General features: G+C 41.9%; 1 protein-coding gene across 1 annotated transcript in view; it reads right to left on the reverse strand.

Annotated features, from left to right (window-relative positions):
* The window catches only part of dnah10 (dynein axonemal heavy chain 10), a 116446-nt gene that overhangs the window by 45337 nt on the left and 45823 nt on the right, over positions 1-25286 (reverse strand). The window contains exons 28-49 of the mRNA XM_055164728.1: positions 24286-24519; positions 23471-23694; positions 20563-20832; positions 19942-20125; positions 19456-19590; positions 19233-19385; positions 13895-14083; positions 13630-13776; positions 12516-12707; positions 11082-11200; positions 10852-11010; positions 8340-8475; positions 7986-8108; positions 7395-7526; positions 7116-7332; positions 5654-5773; positions 5320-5462; positions 4886-5038; positions 4156-4416; positions 2645-2817; positions 2190-2283; positions 775-942 (exon numbers count right to left, since the gene is read on the reverse strand). Of these exons, the coding sequence (XP_055020703.1) occupies positions 775-942; positions 2190-2283; positions 2645-2817; positions 4156-4416; positions 4886-5038; positions 5320-5462; positions 5654-5773; positions 7116-7332; positions 7395-7526; positions 7986-8108; positions 8340-8475; positions 10852-11010; positions 11082-11200; positions 12516-12707; positions 13630-13776; positions 13895-14083; positions 19233-19385; positions 19456-19590; positions 19942-20125; positions 20563-20832; positions 23471-23694; positions 24286-24519 (3726 nt within the window). The remainder of the gene's footprint in view (positions 1-774; positions 943-2189; positions 2284-2644; positions 2818-4155; positions 4417-4885; positions 5039-5319; positions 5463-5653; positions 5774-7115; positions 7333-7394; positions 7527-7985; positions 8109-8339; positions 8476-10851; positions 11011-11081; positions 11201-12515; positions 12708-13629; positions 13777-13894; positions 14084-19232; positions 19386-19455; positions 19591-19941; positions 20126-20562; positions 20833-23470; positions 23695-24285; positions 24520-25286) is intronic.

Raw genomic sequence — 25286 nt, forward strand, 5'->3', positions numbered from 1 at the left:
TCCCTGTTCAGCCCTGGTTTAGTCCTGTTTCACCATGTGTGTATTCCATATTTAGTCCTTTAGTCTGTGTAGAGTCCTTGTTGAGTCTGAAGTCCTGGTATAGTCCTGGTTTAGATGCTTTATTGATTCCAAAGGAAATTCAGATTTAGTCCTGGTTTAGTCCTTGTTCAATCCTGGTTTAGTTCTGGTTCATTATTTGTGTATTTCATATTCAGTCCTCTGTCCCACCTTGTGATGTCATGAAGCAGTAGTTTTCAAGTCAACAGCTCCTTTTACCTTTAGTTCTGTAGAGATTGGCAATTCCATGATTGAAATGATCCAAATGATTCTAGTGAAGGTGTGTGAAGTTTAAAAACACAGTGGAGCATTTGCTGTATTACCACATGACATCACAAGGTGGAACAGAGAGATTTCTGTTTGAGAGAAGAACTTAGAATAACCTAAATATCCAGGGTTTGTGTGTTGTTTGTGTGAATGACACAACACAACTCCAGGTCTGTTTGTGATGAGAAAAATACATTATAATATAGGTCAGAAAATAGTGTGGGTTCTTTAATTAGTCCTGGTGTATTCCTTGTTGAGTTCTGGTTCAGTCCTGGTTCAGTTCTGTTTCAGTCCTAGTTTAGTCCTGGTTTAGTCCTAGTTTAGTCCTGGTTTAGTCCTGGTTAAATATTTGTGTATTCCTTGTTCGCTGGTTTAGTTCTGGTTCTGCCCATCTTTAGCTCTACCTCCTGATTTTCTCAGTCAGTGTATATGACGAGTGTTAGTCTTGACCTCAAACAGGGCTTTAGAGGCCTCGTAGTCCTGGATATCGTCATAGACCCGTGTCTCGGACTCGCTCAGGGCTGTTATGTAGTCCCCGAAAAGGATGGGCTCCTTCAGGATGGACTCAGCCTCTGTGTGGAAGTGCTCCTCCACCAGGCTGCGCAGGTGCCCCTGGACCTGGAGGTCAAAGGACAACATTAGCTTACATAGGGCTAAGACGGGAACACCAAAATTGCAACTGATACTTTGCAGTGACACTGTACTGGGCGTGCTTCAATGAATAACCAGTAATTGTAATAGAATTAAGCCACTGAACATGTCTAACAGTTACACTAATGTTACTTTCAACTCATGTTACACCAAACCTACCTTATAGATTTATAACAGACTTGACTCTGTATAAAAACTACAAAAAGTTGGAATAAAATGTATGATATTTGATATTTTCTGCTAGGACTGATTTTGACCATGACCCCCCTTTAAAAGCCAACAAAAGTCACATTGTAAGAGATACAACTTCAATTGTAAGAGATACAACTTCAATTGTAAGAGATACAACTTCAATTTTACTTAGATAATATTTCATATATGAAGCAATAATAATAATAACACCTTCCATTTATATCGAGCTTTTCAAGACACCCAAAGTGCTTTACAATAACACACACGAGTGTGGTAAAGTGGGATTAAAAACAGATTAAATAGAAGTGTGCCAAGGTTGAATAAAATCCATGAAAGTTAAAGTGAATGTTTAAGATGAAATCTGATGTTTCTCCTGGAAAGGCCTCATATACATTCTATGGTCAATTCTATCCATTGGTTTTGGGTGTTGAACATTATTTCTGTTATAGCAGGTGATCCGATGGAGACACAGAGCCCAAGATGATAAATTGGGAAAGTTTTCTATTGACATATGAAACTGTAATTCCATGCCACTGTGCCATGCCCTCAATGGTTTAATAATTATAAATGGAGCTGCATAAACCCCTGTAAGATTATACTGCTTTATTCATCATCATGTCAGGATTCTTTGTTCTAAATTTCACAACTATGTAGATGTGACTATAGCACCACTTTTAAGACACTCATCAATTCACACAAGGTAGGTCTCAAAAAGGGGGTGTGGGAGTCCTGAGACTGAATGAAAAAAAAGACCCCGAATTGTTTCTGTTATGTTGAAATCAAGGTCAGAATAAAGGCTAAAAAGGCCTAAGACAGAGCAGTACCTAAGTTAACAACACAAGGCATGTTGATGTTATCAGCTGCAAAGAATCCTATATATTATCAGAAAACGTATGCAGAGTTTTGTCAACTAAATGAGGGAGTTTGTCAATTAAATTAAGTATATTATTATGGTCTAGTGTCCTGTTTTCTCACATAAGAAATGGTAAAAGTCAAATCCGAAAAAAAAAAAGCCATGTTACCAGAGCCTTATCAGCCTTGTTGATGAGTCTGTCATGGAATATCCTTAAGCACTCGTTCCTCCAGACGCGCACAAACTTGGTCACGCTCACATACCTGTGCAGAGAGGGACAGTATGTTTATATATTTATATATTTAAAACTATTACTAACCACTCAGCCAGCATGGACTCTTACTATTTTCTCCAGATTAATTTCTGGATTTTCAGTCTTTCTCTGTTTACATGTTTTGTCTCTTACCGATTAACTTAAACATACAGAGGATAGGACTAGGAACATCTTATAGCTCAAGTTCTGAACAAGAATCCCTGCTTCGGTCAGCATTTGAGATATTTAAAAAGAATCTCTCATAGAGTGAAATAGGTTCCTGCCCTCCATCTGAAATTATGACATCACCAAATTCTAGAATGTGAACACAAGCAATTTAGGCTCTTGGTCTGCTCCTCCAGGGGCTGTACCTTTCGGGGTGGGTCATGGTCAGCCCATGGTAGACTCTGGACAGGTCTCTCAGGTTGAAGATGTAGTGGAACTTGGATGGAGTGGGAGGGAGCTCTCTGATGATGCTGTTGTAGAGCTCCAGCGTGCACATGGTCACTGTGTCACAGGCTTTCTGCACCACCTCCTCAAACATCTGCAACTCATTAACAACAGCCAGAATATAGTTTCAGAAGGCACTGTAGGACAATAGAAAAGAATCAATATGAGGTTTCATGTAGATAATAATATAGAGCTCCTGCAGTTGTCCTCAAGCAATCCCAGCATGCACCTCCAAACCCCACACTGGCAATGGAGCAGCTGAAAAGTCCCATAGAAACTAAAGACACGGGCCATGCATGGGCAGCAATGAACAAACTTTATAGAGATTCGGGGACTGTGGATTATTGTTGCACAGAGATGTAACACTATTAAAGACAGAAGAAAGACTGAGCCTTTTATCGGATTTACAAAGCTTCAGACTGATGGGCTAGCAGCTAATCAAACCATACATTAATTAAGATATGAATGCATTTTTACATTGATATTAGGTTTTTATTTGGTTTTATTTGAATGACTCAGCCGTTATCCCATAATGATTCAAAAAATGTAAGTTTGCCTATTGTCGAGTTGAGTTAACCAGATGTCCAGATATAGCAGAGTTAAAGCGAAATCTATGAGATGAATACTATTTAAAATCACACTTGTGCAAGGGTCACTCATGTTTAATCTGATTAGTTTCAACATAAATCATTGTCTAAGATTTGATTTAATGAAAAAAGCAACGCCATTCATTCATCCATATTGCTAATATGGTGTCCCTGCCAAGTTTAGTCAAACAGGTGAGAGCTTTATAGGAAGAAGACAAACAAAATCTGAATAATAGTGTCAGCTTCAGTTTTCACTCAGTCCAACTGGAATTAAAAAAACATGTCCATCTGTAACAAAAACGTTTTTGGTACAAAATGTTTTTGGTGCTGCTCTGAAGTGCGTATTAGAGGTTTTCATGTTTTTCTATTTACTATTGGGCTTGGTGGGATAGTATCTGTGCTAAATATTTATCATAGTTTTACATCAGTTAAGTGACATTACAAAAATAGAGTAGGGCTGGGTTCTAAAACAGAATCCCTCTAACTATGTCATCAACACTGAAAATTCCACCCAAAATGCAAAGACAAATTTATGAACATGTAACACATTTTTCCGACAGATTTAACATTGACTTAACGAAATAAAATGGGTAGTCTAACCTATCATATGCATTTTAAGTGCGCATCTCCATTTCAAGAGTGTAGAAAAATACAAGTTATAATTTCTGAACTTGAAGAAAGATGATAAAATACATTTCACACCAAGTACGGAAATGATACCTGAACAAAAGCTGGTCTAATATAGGGTGGAATAAATAAGAAATGAACAGGGAGTAAACCAGGTCTAACAGAGCAAAAGTCATAACTAGGACTAGAGCTAACTAAACTAACTAGAGGAGGCGCACCTCAGTGTGTCCTTTGAGCACGGACGCGTAGATGAGGTGCAAGGACTCCATGGCGGGGAAGGGGATGCTGAAGACGCTGAAGAGGCTAATGAAGCGGGGGTCCACTTCGTTACGGCCTCCTCCGGCTTTTCCCATGGCGGCGATGAAGCCCAGGTCCTTCAGCAATTTGTAATTAAGCTCTTTGGCACGGTCATAGATGCCACCGCGGTCCAGCAGCAGTTTAAGCAGAGCAATGGGCTGCTGCGTGCCATAGCTGTCCACCTGCACACAAGGGGCAGCTACAGTGGTCACAGGGGCTGTGTGAATGATCACTCTGCACTTGTGGGTTTCAGCCTGCTCTTGAACTGTTTCATTGTACATGCCACATCTGCACAATGACAGCAAAAGAGCACAGCAGACAAATTAAACTGTGATACATTTCATTCTGAATGTTACAAGAACAGTCAAGGGGAGAGGTCTTTTACACAGAGACAATGTGCTCAAATTAGCGTCGCAGATAGTAATGTCTGCTTGGCTATGTGTCTGGTCCCAGGCACCCCTGCTTTCACACAGAAAATAAGAGGGACTGGCTCGCCAGGCTAATGGATCAATATTATTGTATCAGACTATAATTACAGTACTTGCCATGAGTGACATTGGTGTTACTATGAGAACCAGCACACCGACTGCAAAAACATCAGAGAAGAGCAGACAGACAGCAAAGGGTAGCAGAGAGGCAGTAGAGGGGCACCTTGGGCATGTTCATGTCATCCATAAAAATGATCAGTCTCTTGCCCATAGGCGGGCCATACGTCTCCTTGGTCCTCTTCTCCACGTTGGCCTCTAGGTTCCTCTGGATGTCCATCGAGGTGGTTCTGGATGAGAAGTTGATGGTCATTGTGATCTGTCAAATAAACGCACAGAATTTAGAGTCAGAAATGAGAGAAGGACCTGCAGTATATGTACCATATATCTGTATGAAACCAAAGCATAAGTCTTGTCCTGACACAACACAAAGTTGAAATCATTCTGTCACAACTGTCCTAAAATATTACACTATTAAATGATCTGCAATCTAATTTGTCAGTTGACTAAACTCTAAAACAGTTAATGTGTAATCATCTTAAGTGCATTCTGTGACAGGATATGTTCCTCAGGTTTCAGTAGACTGTAAATATGTCCAACCTTAGAGTCATCCAGATTCTTAAGGAAGTTCTGGATGGTGGCTGTTTTAGAGGTGCCCGACTCTCCCACCAGCAGCACAGGTCTCTTAGTCTTCACCTGCTGCTCCAGGATCCAGCTTGTCCGGGTCGTGTCAATGGTGGGCACTGGAGGAGCAGCAGAGTGGTTAGAATAAGGAGATGGAAAAAAACTACTCTGCCTCCTTCTCTACTTTCTCTACTTTCTCTTGTTTACTCACAGACACTGAAGAATCATAATTGTATTTTTTTCTATTCTGCAACATTGGCACCAGCCAAGGAAATGCAACGCCTGACTAGACCCGTGCTTCAGGACCTACCGAGGATGTCTGCAAACTTCATGTCTGAGTCGTGCACATATTTGGACACCAGAGAGCGCCAGGAAACCCACTTCATCTGCTTCCCATCAAAATGGAAATCATACAGAGTGGGTAGGTGTCCTGGAGGAGAGCACATACATGTCTTCACATTTTTAAATCCACAGTGAATAGAAATGTCACAGTCATGTGAGTTTTAAGCTGCAGTAACAAGTGTTGTGCAAGTTCACACTTTTCATAAACTAGTTCAAAGTTCAGTTCACACATTTTCAAAGTCAACAGTTCACATTCACAGTTCACAATTTTAATTTTGGACTAGTTCAAAGTTCAGTTAATTTTATTTTTAGATGAGATTTGTAAATGAAAGGCTGAACTTATTTTTCAAACTGATTTCCAGTTTACAACAATTTTCCAACATATAAACCATAAGCAATAGAGACACATCAGTCCATTTGAGATTATAATGTGTTTAATGCAGCTTTGTTTACGTCTTACAGAAATGAAACGTAAAACTGCATGTCTAATTTGCATAAACTGTAAGCGCTGGAAAAAAAGCAGCTTTTTCTTTGTGCACTGATGCATCAGCTTATGTCAGACTAAAGGACACGACTTTCTTTCTGTGACAGAGGGATGTCACTGCAACTTTTGGACGTATAATTTGTAGAATGCATTGAAAGTGAATGAGGGCGGCTCCATTGCAAGTGCACATGTATGGAGCAGCACGTCCTGCGCGCTTAGATTTCAGAAAATAGGATGCATCCTATTTTTTGACGCTCTATGTGAGGGTAGGCGCGTATCCTCATCAAACTACACAGAGAGCATGTATATTTGGTTGTATTTGTGCGTTTACCATCAGCACATCGTGCTCCTGGGGCAGTTCTGTATCGTGTGAAAGAGCCCAACTCCACAAAGACTGTTCATTAGTGTTTTGAAATTTACTTTTGAAATCCTGGCATTTGCCGTGGTCAGCCTGTACAGAAGGTAAATACAAGCGGCTAAACGAGCTCAGTCAAATGTGATTGGCTTTTCCATTGAGAAACACGAGAGCCAGTACGTTCCGCTAGAGCTGCCGGTGGAGCCGCCTTCGCATTGACACACAGCTGTGCTTTCATGAGGTTAAGTGAGTGCAGACCTTGTCACTCATCAGGTGAAAACAAATTCCGACATTTAATTGAACCCCAAGAGTGACGGACGTTGTTCATCTCACATAATATGAACAAATTCACGTTCAAGTTCTTGATTTCCAAATATGTTGTGTTCAGTTCAAAGTTTACTGAAAAATGAACATGTTCAATTTTGAACTCGTTCATGTACAACACTAGCAGTAACCCATTTTCAATCAGTGAGAGAGGAAGTAGGATTTACTTGTTCTCAGTTCTCACAAACCATTTGATGCATCACTATTATAAACACGCATTAGTTTTCTGAAGCCACAAAAAAACAAAGCCCAAGTTGATATATTTACCTGGGATTTGACCAGGTCCAGCATAAACCTTCTCCTCTTGGACCAGAGTCAGACATGAGACCTTTTTAACAAACTCATCAAATGTGACTCTCTCTGTCTCCACCAGAGTGGCCCCTAAGGAACAGTAGAGACCCTCCAGGAAGAAGGCCTCCAACACCTCAGGCCCCAGGGCCTCCTCCTCCAACAGAGCATCGAGCATCAGGCACAGCTGTGTGACCTGCAGAGGCACAGTGTTAGGGCCTGGGGACACTGTCTCATATGTATGTGAGACCTCCTCACCATGTTCAGGTCTGTCTGAGGGACCATGGTTTTCAGCTTCTTGCTCTGTTTGCCATCCAAGATCCCATATACGATCAGGTCAATGCAGCAGTGCACATACTTCCCAAACAGCAGGTTCAGTGTCTCCTGCTCCTGCATGGAGACAGAGACTGCACTGTACCAAACACATGCTGATAAAACGGGAGGGCTGTAGCCTAAAGAAAAGTTAAACACGGTCCATAATATACACAACAAAGAAATTACCTGTGGGCTGACCTGTAGGTCAGTCGATCTGACCACTCTGTTGAAGGTGGTTATGCCATAGGGGGAATTCAAACCGGTAACCTTCAGATCAGAGGACGAGCTCTCTACTAACTGTGCCACTGTGGCCCTAATGAGGATGTCACTGTTGCTTTGACCATGTTGTCAGTAATTGTGATTTTTCTTTTCACTATAATAACTAGTAAAATGATTTTTCCAATCTCTTCTACAATCACTAACAGCCACAAATGGTGTTTGTTTTATGTTTTAAATTAGTTAAATTGTTGTGTACACTGGACTCAGTTTCACTGCCTTGGGAGCAGTAGGTTATGGCATGATTAAACTTCTTACCTTCAGAGGTCTGTTTTCCAACCATTTCTGCCAGTATGGTGTGTAGCGCAGGTTTTTGGGGTCCACAAACACCATCCCACAGCGTGACACTGTGGCAGGAGAGGCGTACTGCAGATCCCCCACCTGAAAGCTCCAAACAATTACTGTACAGACATTTTTCCACACCCTCCTGCCCCTGTGGTACTGTCCCACCTCTACACTCTCCTTGTTACTGCCACACCTCCAGACCATCCTCCCACTGTACCCATGCCGCACCCCAGTCCCTCCTCCACCTCTGTGGTACTAACCCACCTCCAGACCCTCCCCCCTGGGAACACGCTCACCCCCCGACCCTTCCCTGGGATTCTGGCTCACCTCAAAGAGCAGGGCACAGTGGTTCTGGAGACGGATGCGCTCTCCATTGGCCAGTGTGAGGAGCTTGTTGTCATCCATCACAGAGTTCATGTTCTCTACCCAGAGCGCGTCCACGTCTCCATCAAACAGAATATACCTGCCAAACCATCACAACAGTTGGACTACTGTTACATAATGTAATAATAATAATAATAATAATAATAATAATAATAATAATAATAATAACAATGTTAGAATAATTTTATATATTATCCCATATTTGCTATATTTGCTATGTACCATTCTATGTGTATTTGAATAATCTTTTGTGCTTGGAAACTGTATGCAGTCATGTGTGAGCAACGGCGATTCGGCTCTCGGAGCCTGGGAGCAGACACTCTCAAGGCCCTCGGAGCATGAGAGCAGACGACTTTCAAGGCTGCACGGAGAAAGTTGTGTCTGAAAGCTAAACGAAACATATGCACCTGCTGTTGATAACACATATTTGTCATATTTGTATGTCTGGTGTTTCCGCTGTTTTCACCCCCTCTCCCTGAGAGCGGAGACACTCATTGTAACTAGGGACCCTCTTAAGACAATAAAAAGAGGAGACGCAGAGAGTGCACCAGAGCGGGTCGAGACTGTAACGGTGAATGCAATCTCTGTCCGCCCTCCTCATGAGAAAACGATTCTAATCTCTTGTCTTTCTTCTTGTTTTTACAATGTTTAGGTGGGTTTAAACCTGACAAATAATAATAGTTATTATTATTATTATTATTATTATTATTATTACCATAGAAATGCACTCAGGGCCCTAGTTGATTAAAACATGTGATGCAATTGTTCACTTCTGTTCTGAGCATAGACTGCTGCTTCTATGTAGGAAGTGAAAATGGTGGCCCCTCTCTCTGTAAATGTTGCTGTCAGGCTCATAATCCTGAACTTAAAATGTTTTTACTAACTAGCTCTTCATGATTGTGACTATGTCAGAAAATCAAGATATGAACATTAAAAACAGACCAATCAGGTGCCTTCCTGAGGTCGCTCCCACATTAGCAACAAGTTTGATTGACAGCTACCACAGCTCATTGCTAAAGAAGGGGCAAGGAATAATGCAAATATTAACCATAAAGGCTAAACAACTTACATTTTGCTGTTAAAAGACAAATACTACTCTAGTGTGATCAGAGTAACGGATTACATGTACCGCCGTTACGTAATCAAAGTACAAATTATGAGTAACTGTATTCCGTTACAGTTACTGTTTCAATGAGTGGTAATTGGATTACAGTTACTTTGCTGAAATAAGTGGATTACAAGGCGGTATTTTCCTGTTTTCACATTTTGTGCTACATCCCATTTATTATTTTTTTTATTTCGGTAATTCCACTCATTGCCGGAAACCCAAACAGAACGCGCGCAATAAGAGCGATGTAAACGTCATGTTAAAGTTGGCGGTGTCAGTCACACAGTGGAAGCAGCAGTGCATTGGTAAAAACGCATGTGTCTTGGAAATTCTTCTCCCGATGTGAGATATATATATAAAAAAACAAATATAAAATCGCCTACAACTTAAATGTGAAACTGGAGCTACCTGCATAGACTCATAATATCTGCACTACTGTCCTATAGTGACCTGCCACATGAGTGGACGTGCACACAAACACACACCTTCATCATCATCATCAACCTGAGAACCTGCGGACCACGTCTCCTTCCGTAGTTACAGCGCGGACACCGCCGTCTCGTGCGCCGCGTGTGGACCGTGTTTTCTCGCATAAACCGCGCTTCCTCCTGTGCGCCTCTAAACCAGAACTAACACCAGGACTAAACCAGGACTAACCCAGGACTGAACCAGGTTTAAACTAGGACTAAACCACGACTAAACCAGAACTAAAAACCTGGCCTAGACCAGGTCTAAAATCAGGAGTAAACCAGGTCTAAAAATCAGGACTAAACCAGGACTAAACCAGGTCTAAACAACATGACACCTAACAGTAGGTTGACATAATTAAAGGTGATGTCATATAACAAAAAATTTCTCTATCAATAATATTTTTTAATCTGGTGAAGGAAAGGCTTATCTTGTTACTGTCTTTTAACAGACAAAACCTCTTATATTAAGATATCGTGATCTTTGTTTCTCTACAGCAAACAGTTGCTTATTCATGGAGACTTGGGCTCAGACAATTTGAAGACAACAAACAAGAATTTTCAGGATGTGGTTGCTACATTCATGTCGTTTAAAAAAACATGACAATATCAAGTAATCCAAAGTAATCAGATTACGTTACTCACTTTAAGTAATTTAATGGATTACATTACAAACTACATTTTGGGGTGTGTAATCTGTAATCTGTAGGGGATTACATTTTAAAAGTAACCTTCCCAACACTGAGTGTGATGAACCCAAACATTTGTTTATGTTTGGAATTTTGTTCACTGCAGGTTCATTGTCAGGATTACTTACTTAACTAGAGGATTTACACAAAGCTGTAGACTCCACGTAGTTCTAACTAAGAAGTGATCATACCTGCGCTCCTTCTTATCAGTGGGCCGGTTGATTTCTCTAAAGATGTTGGAGAGGATGCCATCAGTCCAGTCCCTCGTGTCTGGGTCCAGGGTGCCGTACAGTTCAATGACGCTCATGGCTTTGGGGTTCAGAGGGTAGAGTTTGGTCAGCAGGCCTAGCCTGTACCAGAAGGAACATAGTCAGTAGTGTTTTGTCATGATCCCCCCCTCCTCCTCACACCCTCACCGTACCTACTCTGTGCCTGGCACAGCGTGCTGATCACCACAGACTTGCCTCCACCTGTGGGGCCCACGACCATGGTGGTGTGCCTGGTCATCATGGTCTCATACATCTGCACCACTTTGTCCACCTGAATGGGAGCAGAACGGGTGCTCACTCATGCTCCATACACTGAATTTGAATTTATTCATGGAAAGCTCCTTGAAATGCAGCATCTCGTTTTTAAGAGGGACCAAGAACATATAAGAGTTTATTGTCTCTTACAGTTTACAGACACATGGTTCCACACCCACACATAAATCAAAATACAATACACACATACACATATGTACATACATACAAGGCAAGTAACAGGATGATTTTGCTCATATCCCTCCCCACCTCCATATGTTCATCTCATATAGTCATTAACACAGACACAGTGTATATAGAATCAACAGCAGTGACAGTCAGTTTTCAGGTGAGTTAACAGAGCAGAGAGTTCTAAAGGAGAAGTTAGAGACGTTAGTGATGACAGCAGATTGTTTCAGTCTGAGGGGGCTTTAAAACAAAAGGACCTCCGACCCACCTCCTTACGGACGGTAGGTACAGTAAATGTTAGATACTGAGAGTGTTGAAGAGAGCAAATTGTAGTAGACTGAGCAAGAAAACATTTCAGATATGATGAAAGTCAAAATAAATGCATCTTTTTTCAGGCTGAGCATATAACTTAATGATGAGTTCTACATTTTAAGATGAATCTACATGATGTGTTGAACAATACAGTCACATACATACTGAACATGCATACACAATACATACACTGCTGCATCTTTGTGTATCTTTAACTTTGCCCTCAGCCAGTCAGAGGGCTCGATGATACGTGGCAGCATAACAAAAGTCTTGCTGTATAAAACTATTGTTGTGTTGATGAAACCTGTGCCTCTGCCCTCCAGAAGGGAGATATAACTAGCTCTCATGTTTGATTTGTCAGGTATGACTGTTCGCTTACATGACCAGCAAGGACAGAATGTAGACTTGGAATGCACAGTCTGTGGTCCAATTCCAGGCCTTTCAGTATCAACAGAATGTAGACTGGCTGCTTGGGCAAAGAGTTCACTGGTTTAAATTAAATAACATTATTGGCTTGGATTAATTTTTTTCTTTATAAGCTTCTTAAGTGCAACAGAAGCCATTATTCATTTACCCCTACACTTACAGCCCGTAGTGTAGCCATAGCTGCCCTGGGACTGACTAACAAAAACATGACCATGACCAAACTCCACAATCTCCTCTGAACTCAAATCAAAAACAATTGATCAAGAGGGTGCAGGGACCAAACTGCCAAGTTAAGTCAGTCCTGTATGACACTTTTCTAAGCAGCCAAAGTATAGAATTCTCAGTGGGAAATATTGCTAAACTAATGTGCTTAATCCAATCAGCTTGTACTTCTGTGGTGCCCTCACCTGGTTTGGCAGGAGCACATATTTGTTGTCCTGTAGGGTGTTCTCCACGGCGTCATTGAAGTCGGGGTAGCGAACACGGGGACAGTCCAGACCAGGGAACAGGTCTGAGATGAGCCCCAAGAACAGAGGGACATCTTCAAACACAAACTTAGGCAGGTTCATGTCCCGCAGGGCACGCATCAGAACCACGTCCTACAAACACACACAAGGTTTGTTAGAGTGTCTACAACTGCAAGGTTAATCAAAATGTGAATGTGTGCAATTTCATCTGACATGCATCTCAAAGGCTGCAATTTTTAAAATGCCAACATTTTCTCCACAAACATTCAAATTTCCTATGTTATACTGCATAATAACTGGTAATCATTTAGATCTTTGTTTCCCAAAGACTGGGTCGCGACTCCCAGGTGGGTCACAAGATTTTTTTTTGGGTCACCTTGTCTACACATACAGTTCTGACACATGAGGAAGCTTGTGAGTCAGAAAATCTTCTCATTTCTGTGCTCACAAAAATGAAGCCAAAGCACAGAAACAGCCTGAATGCTGCTCCTGATCTGCTGCTGCGTCTCCTCCTGTAGCCGGACTGAAAACACTACAAAAACACACACAGGCCAACCTATCTCATTAGAAATGTTCAAACGTTAAGACATGTTTTGTATCATTTCTAATCTTTTTGTAATTATTTTATCAACTATTTTATTCCAGTATTGCTGGTTCAATTGAATGTTGAAAAGAAAAAGAAATGGGCTACATTTAACATCCAAATAGGCGACTTATAAAATATCCTCATCAATGTTCAATAATGCCCAAATCCATCTTTATTTTGTGATTTATGAATAATGTCTGTTGACTTGGGTCACGAAGGCTTGTGACTTTTAAAATCTGGGTCCCCAGAAAAAAAGTTTGGGAAACACTGATTTAGATGATCTGTACAAACAGACCATCCATTTCAGACTCAATCAGAAGAAGCAGAAAGATAAAACGTCTTGTATCCGATCTCGGCACTCTATTCATTTTTCTCAAATAATAGTAAAATACAGGATGGTCTGTAATATGAACTTCATGATTCAGTGTGTTAGGAGTTGTAAATGAAAAGACATAAAATGAGAGTAACCTCATTGAGGTGTGGGGAGCCTCTCTTGAGCTCCCCGGCCATAACCAGCACAGACTTCAGAGCCCTCAGGCCAAAGTCATAGTGTGACTGCTTAGACAGCTGCTCCCGGGCCAGTTTGTACAGCACCGTCATCTTCTTAGCCAGGACCTGGTCATCACAAACACACAGGCAGTCATAGGGACAGAGACAGAGACACCATTGAGGAGTGAAGCAGAGGGACAGAGACAGAGACAGCACTAAGGAGACGTGTACGGCAAAGGAGCACCTTGGCCAGGAGGAAGCCCTCAGAGAAGAGCATGATCTCACAGATCTGCTGCAGGTCGGGCACGATGACCACCACAGGCCTGAACAGAGCTTTAACAGACTCTGGCAGCTCTGTGCGACCAGCGTACCCTGGGTTCATGGTGATAAAGATCCCAATGCGGCTGTCCAGGCTGATTTCCTGGCCCTCAAACTGTTCCACACAAACACGATATAGAAAGAATGTGAAAGTTATCAAATGATTCCAACAAAAATGAATGATTGATAGCACACATTAGAGAGTTTTAATAGCAACACAGTAACCTCCAGAGGGACATTTATTTGGAACTCTGTTCTAGCAGATAGGGAAATTGCTTGGCTTTTCCATATCAATTTGGTGTTTATAATACAATTAAAGAACTACATTACAAAGTTTATATCCATCTACTTATATACATACTGCAGTAGAGCCCAAATGTGATTTCTGTAGTACTGAAAGTGAACATTGGCATGAGGAATGAAGTAACTGGTTTCTTTTTATTGTTTTCTTCTGACAAAATGATCGCATTTCTGACTCCTAAACATCAACAAAAAAGTCTCAGTTGGGGGTGTAGAATCGACCGGCCCAGAGAAAAATTTGATAAAATGGTCATCACAACAATGAGTGAAGTGACCCGACTCAACAACGCTGCCTAGAAGTGAACCCCTATGGGAGTGGGAAAAGCAAAGTTTGGCTACGCAAACGAAAGTCAGGACAGTGATAAAAACAGTGAGACAAGCCAAGTCATTACCCCTTTGATCAACAGGAAGTCAGCCATATCGGATCAAAACATTTGCCGCTGTTTTCACTGTGTTTTGGCAAAACGCCTCTAGTCCCTGGTTTTTGTTCCAAATGAGCTCATATTTGTCATGTCACATCTAGAGGCATGGGTTTGGGTTTTTTGGGATACTTTTTACAGTTTGCCCATAGCACTCTGGCTTTTCCTGTCCCTTTGGTGACCTGTCATGATACCGGCTTGAATCTAACGGACTATGAAGTTTCATAAAAGTGAACACTATAGCACCCTCTACCATAGATATAAAATGTCAACATCAGATTTGTACCAAATTTGGGGATTAAATTCTATTCTGCAGAAATCTGAATCACTAATGCGTGATCTGGGCCTAAATATAAGATATTATGAAGCGTGTGAAAAATGTACACTATAGTGCACTATAGATCATGCTGACAAGAATCGCCAACATTATTGGATTTGTACCAATTTGGGGATTCAATTCTATGCATAGTGGAGCTGTTAAGGACCAAAATAGTTTGCTTTTATGGTACAAGCATGAAAATTTGCCACATTACTAACACCCCCAGGACTAATATTTCTAGATATGGAACCAAGCCTAAGTCGAACGTGGAGCCGAGAACCGCACATGTCACAAAATGGACTACATAAAAACAAGACTGGCATAAAAAACGCAGCATAATCCTAATTTCTTATAGTCTAATTTGCTTAATTATCCATTTGTTTAATGTTGAACAAAATTTTTTTTAAGTCCAAAGCATTAAGGAGGTCACGTGACCATTTATTTAAGAGTTGTATGATTTCCCTCTTATTGAAATCCAAGTTAATAAAATATTTTATCTTTCAAAGCCATATTTAAATGGTCATGGTCACATTTTTCTATAGCACTTTTCCACCTTCAAGGCACTCAAAGCGCTTTACAACAAGGAACCACTCACCCATTCACACGCACATTCACACACCAGTGTACGCAGACACTGTGGGCAAGGTGGGTTAAGTGTCTTGCCCAAGGACACAACGACAGCATTCATCTGTGGGAGCTGGAATCACACCAGCCAACCTGTGGGTCAGTGGATCTGACTGCTCAACCTGTGATGTTTATGTTGAGAGCAGGATTCGAACCGCCAACCTTTAGATCAGTGGGCAAAAATGCTCTACCAACTGAGCTACCGCCGCCCCACTGGGTTACTGGGTTTTTGAAAACAAAAACAATTTAAACATCTCTAAAGATCTGTAAATGCCATATCATATTTCACAGTGGTAATTAAATGCTGCATGGAAGCAGTGCTTAACCCCAAACACTTAACTGATCTACCTTAAATCATTAAACTTATTCAAAGTGCTCCTAAGTGCTGCTGCCACCACACTGGCATAAATCTGTACATGCCATATTTGCCTTTGCACACTTGCATCAGGCTACTCTACATCCACACTTGATAAGTTCAGAGCATGTGTCCTTTGCTGGGGGAGCGTGGTCCACAACAGTAACCACTGACTGTCATCACACTTCCATTACAGTCTGCAGGGCTGGGGAGATCTGGTGTCTTAAAATACTACAATTCTTAATGGGGAATTACAACTTTTCTGGTGGGGGGAGGGTCCACAACCTGCTTCTTTCATGAAGATGTTATAGCTTTGGCTGGAATCTTTCACTGTATGGCATTAAACATATCAGTCTGTGTTTATTCAGTTAAGGATTGAAAATGTGTTTATTGCTCAAATACCTAAAATGCAGACATTCTTACATTTAGCAGGGTCTCTTACTTGTCACCAATGAATAAGTTTAATGTCATACTGTGAAAGCAAAGCAATAACATCTTCATGGCAGGTGTCAAGCAGGTATCTTACCTTCCACTAGAAATGTTACATTGTGCACCTCTAAAGACGTTAATTGTCCATTGTCCTTTTACATAGCCAGTATATCTCACATTATGGAAAGAAAAAAAACATTATTTCAGCAGTTTGAACAAATATTGATTTAATTAGACTTTAATTTTAACATTTGATGCTAAAACATAGTAAATTTGTGGTCTTAATTTGTGGTCTTTATTACAATCCATATCTCACTGTAGTACAGGTGTGAACAGAGCCTCCTCTTTAGATGAGATTATAGTCTGTACATCTGCAGCTCATTCCAGACTGGGAGTTGCAATGAAACTACAAACAAAACCTGGTCTAATCTTGCCTCAGGCTGGTGTGGGATCACTGGAATGAGCAGTCCACCTCTGCTCTTGTCATTATTATTATGAATTTAAAATCAAGTCAAAAACAATGTAAGAGCAGATGCTGCTAATCTAACATTATGGTAAGGATAATAAAATGCAAGGTCATTTACACACTGGCAATTCTAATATTAATGCATAGAGATTTTTAGGCATAAATGCGTTAGTAGTGTTGAAGATGTACTATGTAACTTTTTTGCTGGGAGCAATAATGGCAGTGTTATATTGTTCCTTAGTATGGCATTAAACTTGACTATCTCCATGGAGACGAGACAGTGGAGCAACCAGGCCATGTTTACAGGTCAGATATATGGAGAGGTGGTTCTATAGGTTATAAGGTTATATAAATAGGTTTAATGCCATACTGCCAAATATTTCAGGCAAAGCAATAAAATCTCCATGGTAACAAGCAGGCTTAACGTCCATAACAAGACTGAATTAAAGAAACTTAAGTCAGCTTCAGGTTTTATAAACAAAGCCTTTTATAAAATGCAAGTCATTTGTGTAGTTAGTGGTTTTTATATGCATACTTTATACTTTTTCTCAAGTACAAGTTTTGCAGGAGTACTTGTAACTGAGTAGATGTTTTATTATGTAACTGTACTTGTACTGACAGATTTTCAGTCATCTTTCACCATTTGAACCAGGAAACTAAAAGCAAGACCAAAGAGCTGATTGACCCATTGAATATACAGGCTAAACAAAGAGGAGGAGGAGAGAGAAATGAAGATAGAAAATCAAAGATGAAGATTAACATTTGCCTTAAAGTGAGACTAAACTCCGCCCACAAACACATTTCAAATCGAGCTGAAAAACTGAGTGGTACCTGGAGGAGTAAAGAAGAGAGTGAAGGAGAGAGGGGCGGGGCTAGGGGATTTGTAAACAGAAACAACAGGCTGTAATCAGGGCAGTCCTGCATGATGTCACATAGTACTTGATACCACAGAGGCCATTGGAGTTCACACACTCTCATTTTTACACATTGTTGTACAGATTCTTTTGGAAATTTACCTAGTTTGCGCTAAAATTACCAAAAAACTACTAGAAAGAGTAAATAACACTATTAAAAATGCACTGTGTGACTTTTTGATTCGGGGTCCCTCACCTGCTTATTTCTATGGAGATGTCATTGCTCTGCCTGGAATGTTCCACAGTGTGACATTAAACAGTTCTACTTTACATTTATTCATTCGCAGGTGGTTTTACTGCTCAAAAATACCTCGAAAAACAGACATTCTGACTGTGAGCGGGGTCGCCTCTCCACAGATCTGACCTGTATCTTGGCCTTGTTTAAACTTCATGAAAAAACACCATTAGTTTAGTAGCAATTTGTTGTGTGATTTAATTTTTACTTTCACTTTAAAAACAGCATTGAAAACCGTTTTGCAGTAGCAGGTATCTTGATAAATACTCTTCTTTATAACCTATGTGATAATTTAACATTATTTTACAAAAAAGGAGGTTTAAGCAGTAATTTAGCTCCCAGCCTCATTTCCATGTCAGCCATTTTGTGACATGTGCAGTACTCGGCTCCAGGGTCGACCTGGGCTTGGTTCCATATCCAAAAATGTTGGTCTTAGTGATGTTAATAATCTGGCAAAGTTTATGCCATAAAAGTGAATAACTGGGCACTATTTTGGTCCTTAACAGCTCCACTAGCATGATTACAAGTAAAAAAAATATATATATTATGGACATGGGGCTTTTTTCACAGTTGGAAAGGAGGGGCGCAAAGACCCCCCCCCCAAATATTCTAAAATACACATGCTTCGTCCGATCTTGCTGAAATTTAAATTGCTTATACAAAGCATGTCTCTGATTCCACTGATATGCCAAACACAGTTATCAATGCTACAGCACCACCTTTAGTTTAATATGGGGAAACATTAATTTGTGAAACTTTAGCACAACATTCTCTAATATGCTCCAGATCAATGAGATCTCTGCCCTAACTTTTCTGTTACATACATGGGTGTGTTTTCATGCACAGTCTATGGCCTAGTTTGTCTCTAGAGTCATTCACATTTTCCAGTTTTAAAGGTGCACTATGCAATTTTTCTGGGGGAGGATCTGTTGACCTGGACGGCTGTCAGGAAGGGATAATGGTGTGTCGGGGCGGTCACGAGTCCCCGGTGGTCACATGGGCGGGGCATGCGTGCCGGGGCAGCTTTAATTCATTTGACTGATCTCTCTTATAATATGGATGAAAGCATTTTTACTATTGAACGCTAAAAGGCATATTACAGTGGAATGTAAAACTATGATAACTGGACACAGTTGACATACCTGAATTATTCTGTGCGTTTATGTTTTGTAAATTAACAAGCACAAATGAATAAATCATGACCTGAAAGCGCTGCAGGTGCAGGATAAGCGCGTTGCGGATGGTCTGGATCTGAGAGGAGATGACGGACAGCACTGAAGCATCAATCCGGTTAAATTCATCGAAACAGCCCCAGGCCCCACACTGAGCCAGCCCCGACAGGATCTTCCCCACCGCCTACACACACTCATCATCAGGACACATGCTCACATATACTACAGCTGCACCACATATGTGGCTGTCTCACCATGTAGTCCATGCCTTCTCCACAGTTGGTGACAACACAGAGAAGACCAAGAGCTTTGGCCAGATCTTTGGTGGACTCGGTTTTTCCAGTACCAGCTGGTCCTGCTGGAGCTCCACCCAAGAACATGGACAGGGCCTGTGTTCACAATGTCCATGGAATATAAAACATATTACGCATTTAATTTAGGCTGAGAAGTAAGGGGATGACGTGAGTCAGGGTGACCTGACCTGGGTAAGAGTGGAGGATGATGATCTGAGTGAGAATCTGACCTGAGTGAGGGTGAGGAGATGACCCGAGTTAGGGTCTGACCTGAGTGAGAGTGAGGAGATGACCTGAGTGATGGTCTAAATTGTGTGACGGTATGAGGAGATGGACTGAGTGAGGGTGAGGATATGACCTGACCTGAGTGAGGGTGAGGATATGACCTGACCTGAGTGAGGGTGAGGATATGACCTGACCTGAGTGAGGGTGAGGAGATGACCTGACCTGAGTGAGGGTGAGGTAGATGCGGTCAGTCAGCGGAGTGATGACCAGTCTCCCGTTCAGACCCATGTATTCATATCCATAGGAGAAGGACGCGCTGCATTGGCGCACAAACAGGTCGTCCTGCTCACGCTGCCAGTAGAACCTGAGCTGACTTTCCCATTCAAACTCCCGAGCATCCATGATACTGAAACAGACAAGAGCAGACATCAGCCTATGCTCTTGACCAAGGATTTTTTCCTGAGGGCCATATTCGAATCCAAGCATGTGTACAATAGTTTTATTACAGTTAATCTTGATAGTAGAATAAAGTATATAGTATATCGTTCACTTGAGTATTATGTACAGGAGCCATTGTACTTTCATAAGATATCTCTCAAATGCTCAACCAGATCCAGATTATTTCTTTTAATGAATAGGCCCAAGCGCTTTCTATATCACAAAAATCAGCATTTAAATTTTTAGCTACCCCCATTTGTATTAAATATTATTAATCAGTGTTGGGATGTCATTTGAAAGACAGCTACTACTGAAAAATCTGTTTGTCCTTGTTCTATACATTACAAAAGAAAATTTAAAAACAGTCCAAATATAGCCCCTGTGCAGAGAGGCTAATTGTGAGACCTGTTGAAGACGAAGCTGTCCACGATGTCGCGCGCGTGAACGTCAATGATCAGGACCGTGTTGAGTTTGCGGCGGTCGTTTTTCTTCATGGGCTGCGTGATGCGTGTCACCAGCTCGTCTATCTGTGCGTGGAGCTTCTTGGCGTAGTTCTTTAGGGCATGCTTCTCTCCAGCCTTCACCGATCTGAACACATCCTCCACCTCCCACGTCCACCACACCTGGTTTGCCGCTAGCACCACCATGCCCTGGTACAGCAGCATCCAGTCCACTCTGATACAAGAGTCACCAAAAGATTATCACCGGCCATCAATGCACATTTACACACTGTCCACAATTAAACACTTTAAAATTCAATATTATGTCTACAGAGGATTAAAAAAAAATCACACAGCTGGAAATAAATACAAGATTAAATGTTGAAATGTATCAAAAAATGTATGCATATGTCGATGCATACATGCTAGGCATCAAAAAGCAAAAGTATGCTGTTTTATATTTCTCTGTATTATGTTATCAGCTTATTTAATTCATTATTTAAAGTGATAGTATGTAACTTTCTGGGGGAGGCAGGTCATCTGCATGATTTCATGAAAATAGAAAGTTAAAACAATACTTCAGAGAAATTCCCCAAGGAGATAGATACGTTTTATGCCATACAGTGAGTCATTATAGCCAAAGGAACAATATTTCTTTGGAAACAAGAAGGAAGAGGCCCTTCTTCAGACTAAATAAGAGTCAGGTTTATGGAGATGCAAGCCAGCTCACATGTATCTTTTTCATTTTAATAAACACATTCATACTAGAAAAAAAAAAGTTATTTATTTTATTTATGTTATTTATTTTTGGAAAAAAATTAACATACTAGCGCTTTAAAAATGAATCTAATCTGGTCAAAGCCTTCAGAAACTATATTTATTTTATATTTCCAAAGATAGTTCCACTGTTTTTAGACTACACTTCATAACTCTTGAACTACACTGGCAAACCGGGGTGGTGGTCCCTCTGTATAAGAAGGGGGACCGGAGGGTGGGTTCCAACTATAGGGGGATCACACTTCTCAGCCTTCCCGGTAAGGTCTATGCCAGGGTACTGGAGAGGAGAATCCGGCCGATAGTCGAACCTCGGATTCAGGAGGAGCAGTGTGGTTTTCGTCCTGGCCGTGGAACACTGGACCAGCTCTACACTCTCCATAGGGTGCTCGAGGGTTCATGGGAGTTTGCCCAACCAGTCCACATGTGTTTTGTGGATCTGGAGAAGGCATTCGACCGTGTCCCTCGTGGTGTCCTGTGGGGGGTGCTCTGGGAGTATGGGGTCCGGGGCCCTTTGCTAAGGGCTGTCCGGTCCCTGTATGACCGGAGCAGGAGCTGTGTTCGCATTGCCGGCAGTAAGTCAGACCTGTTCCCGGTGCATGTTGGACTCCGCCAGGGCTGCCCTTTGTCACCGGTTCTGTTCATTGTATTTATGGACAGAATTTCTAGGCGCAGTCAGGGGCCGGAGGGGGTCCGGTTTGGGGACCACAGGATTTCATCTCTGCTGTTTGCGGACGATGTTGTCCTGTTGGCTTCATCGAACCAGGACCTGCAATGTGCACTGGGACGGTTTGCAGCCGAGTGTGAAGCGGCTGGGATGAAGATCAGCTCTTCCAAGTCCGAGGCCATGGTTCTCGACCGGAAAAAGGTGGCTTGCCCTCTCCGGGTGGGTGGGGAGTCTTTGCCTCAAGTGGAGGAGTTCAAGTATCTCGGGGTCTTGTTCACGAGTGAGGGAAGGACGGAACGTGAGATTGACAGGCGGATCGGTGCAGCTTCGGCAGTGATGCGGTCGCTGTATCGGACCGTTGTGGTGAAGAGGGAGCTGAGTCGAAAGGCGAAGCTCTCGATTTACCGGTCAGTCTTCGTTCCTACTCTCACCTATGGTCATGAGCTCTGGGTAGTGACCGAAAGGACGAGATCGCAGATACAAGAGCTCGAAATGAGTTTCCTCCGCAGGGTGGCTGGGCGCTCCCTTAGAGATAGGGTGAGGAGCTCAGTCACACGGGAGGAGCTCGGAGTAGAGTCGCTGCTCCTCCACGTCGAGAGGAGCCAGTTGAGATGGCTGGGCATCTGTTCCGGATGCCTCCTGGGCGCCTCCCTCGGGAGGTGTTCCGGGCATGTCCCGCCGGGAGGAGGCCCCGGGGAAGACCCAGGACACGCTGGAGGGACTATGTCTCTCGGCTGGCCTGGGAACGCCTCGGGGTCCCCCCGGAGGAGCTGGAGGACGTGTCTGGGGTGAAGGAAGTCTGGGAGTCCCTGCTTAGGCTGCTCCCCCCGCGACCCGGCCCCGGATAAGCGGACGAAAATGGATGGATGGATAGATGGACTTCATAACTCTGCATGTTTGCCATGTTTTCAGTCTCTGGATGACTGTGAATGTCCCAAGAAGAGGCAGACAGCAGTATGGGTGTCAAAATATCAATATATCGTATAGTTTATTGTGATGATACAGTATCAATATCATGGGCTGCTGTATCGATATATTACCAAGAGTATTTTTTGGTAAGTTTTACTAAATTATTTTGATACAGCGCTACAGTTTTGTTGGAAACTCGTTTATGCGACACATTTGACACATTCACTGTTTTGACGGTTAAAATGTTTGTGTTTCATATGAACTTTGCAAAAGAAGTGGTTTAACAAAAACTTTTAGTATTACAGTAATGATTTAGCCTTTATTTTTTATTGGACCATATTGAATCAATTTAAAATATATTGTATCGAATCAAAAGCTCACTGTATCGAGATATGTATCATATCGTGGCCTATGCATCGAGGTACGGACAGTATTGGCAACTTCTTAATGATACCCAGCCCTAGACAGCAAACAGCCAACAGCAAACAGCAGGCGACAGGCAACAGGCGACAGGCACACGTACCGGCTGCGGTCCTCACAGTAGCGGAAGATGGCCTCTTTGGTGATGAGGCGGTTGGTCCTCTTCATCTCCAGCAACACTCTGGTCATCCACTCCTCCACACGGCCCTGCACTGGGACAGGTCGCTTCAGCTCCATCACCTCCCCCTCCGCAGACACCATGGCCCCAGCCATGGACTCCCTGCCATCGCCTCCCTCAAACCGCAGAGACGCTATATTGTCATACATCTGGGGCATACAAACACAAAGAGATATGAGGCCTGTTACTAAAATCAGTTTCAACTGGTCAAACAAAATGGCAGAGAGCTACTCCTCTTAGCAGTCACAAGGAATAGAGTAGATAAAACTGTGACAATGTGGAGAGCTGTGGTAGCTCCCAAGCATTGAGGAAACAGCCACATAACTCAAGGAACAAGTAGAATTTAGCTTTACCCAGGTTGATGGTAATGCTTGAAAATTGAAATATCAAAATATAGCTGAAATATCAAAGGCAATGTATACTTAAGACCCTGTACCCAGTTTTTTCCCATGTGTTGAACACAACTAAATTAGTCTTGCCGCAGTACAGATATATTGTTTAAGTAGCTCCTGAGGTCCTGCATTCTGTCTGTATCTAATTCCTGCCTGGGTGAAGTGTTAAGATGCTAGTTGTTCCTCTTTGGTCTCTGAAAGTTGTGAAAACTGCTTCTAAACTGCTCAGAATGCATAAGATAAGTGAGGTATAACTTTGGACGAGTGTAAACGTTTTAAAATGTACTAGCTGTGTTTTTCATAACAGTAAAAATCAGTTTAATTTTGTCTGTACATGGTTGCGGGCACCTTGATCATGTGCTCCTGGACACAGGTGGGGTCACTGCTGCCCAGGATGCTGAGCAGCTCATCATCTGAAATGAAGAAAAAGCGTGGGAAAGCGTTGCGTTTGGAGTCCAGGTAATCATTCAGGCTCTTCTGACACTTCTCCATTCCATCGCTTAGACTCTGCAAATCAGCGAGCCTGTTTGCCACCAGGCAGCAGCGCTTTATGTGAGGATCCTTCACCACGTCACTCATGATCTATCAGAACATAAAATAATTATTGCATTTACATAGTGTTTTTCAAGACGCACTTTACAGTTCATTATTTATTCAATTTACACTCGATGGTGGTAAGATACTAGTGTAGTCACAGCTGCCCTGGGGCAGACTGACGGAAGTGACACTGCCAATCTGTGCCGTGGTCCTCTCCAATCATTACCATCATCACTCACACACACACTCCAGTTTTTTACTAGACAATGTGGATGAAGTGTCTTGCCTAAGGACAGTTTACATCATGTCTACATGTCTACATCTCTAAAGCTCAAAATGCTCTGTTCCACCTTGTGACACCATCAAGCAGTAGTTTTTACAACTTCCTTTTACATTTAGTTAGAGATCGGTAATTCCAGGGCTGAAATGATCCAACTAATTTTAGAGAAGGTGTATGGAGTTTTAAAACATAGTGGAGCACTTCCTGTATTACCCTGTGATATCATAGGGTCAAACAGAGTGTTTTCCATTTAAGAAAAGAACTCAGTCTATATATGCAGGGTTTGTGTGTTAGAGATATGTGAATGGGCCCTTTAATATGTTAAGTTTAAGAACACTTACAGGCAGCAGTCACTGCCCCAAAGTGCTATACAAATATTAATTATGACAATATAGCCAAATGGCTACAAGTGTCATGCCTCACACCATACAAAAAAAATGTTACAATGTACTTTAACAAAAAACAAATCTGTGTTAATAATATTCAAGGACAAATTACTAATAATGTACAAGAAGTGAAATATTTAGTCCAG

The sequence above is a fragment of the Boleophthalmus pectinirostris genome, unplaced genomic scaffold, assembly GCF_026225935.1.
Source record: "Boleophthalmus pectinirostris isolate CB_2022bp ecotype Guang Dong unplaced genomic scaffold, ASM2622593v1 HiC_scaffold_7, whole genome shotgun sequence".
Classification (NCBI taxonomy): Eukaryota; Metazoa; Chordata; class Actinopteri; order Gobiiformes; family Gobiidae; genus Boleophthalmus; species Boleophthalmus pectinirostris.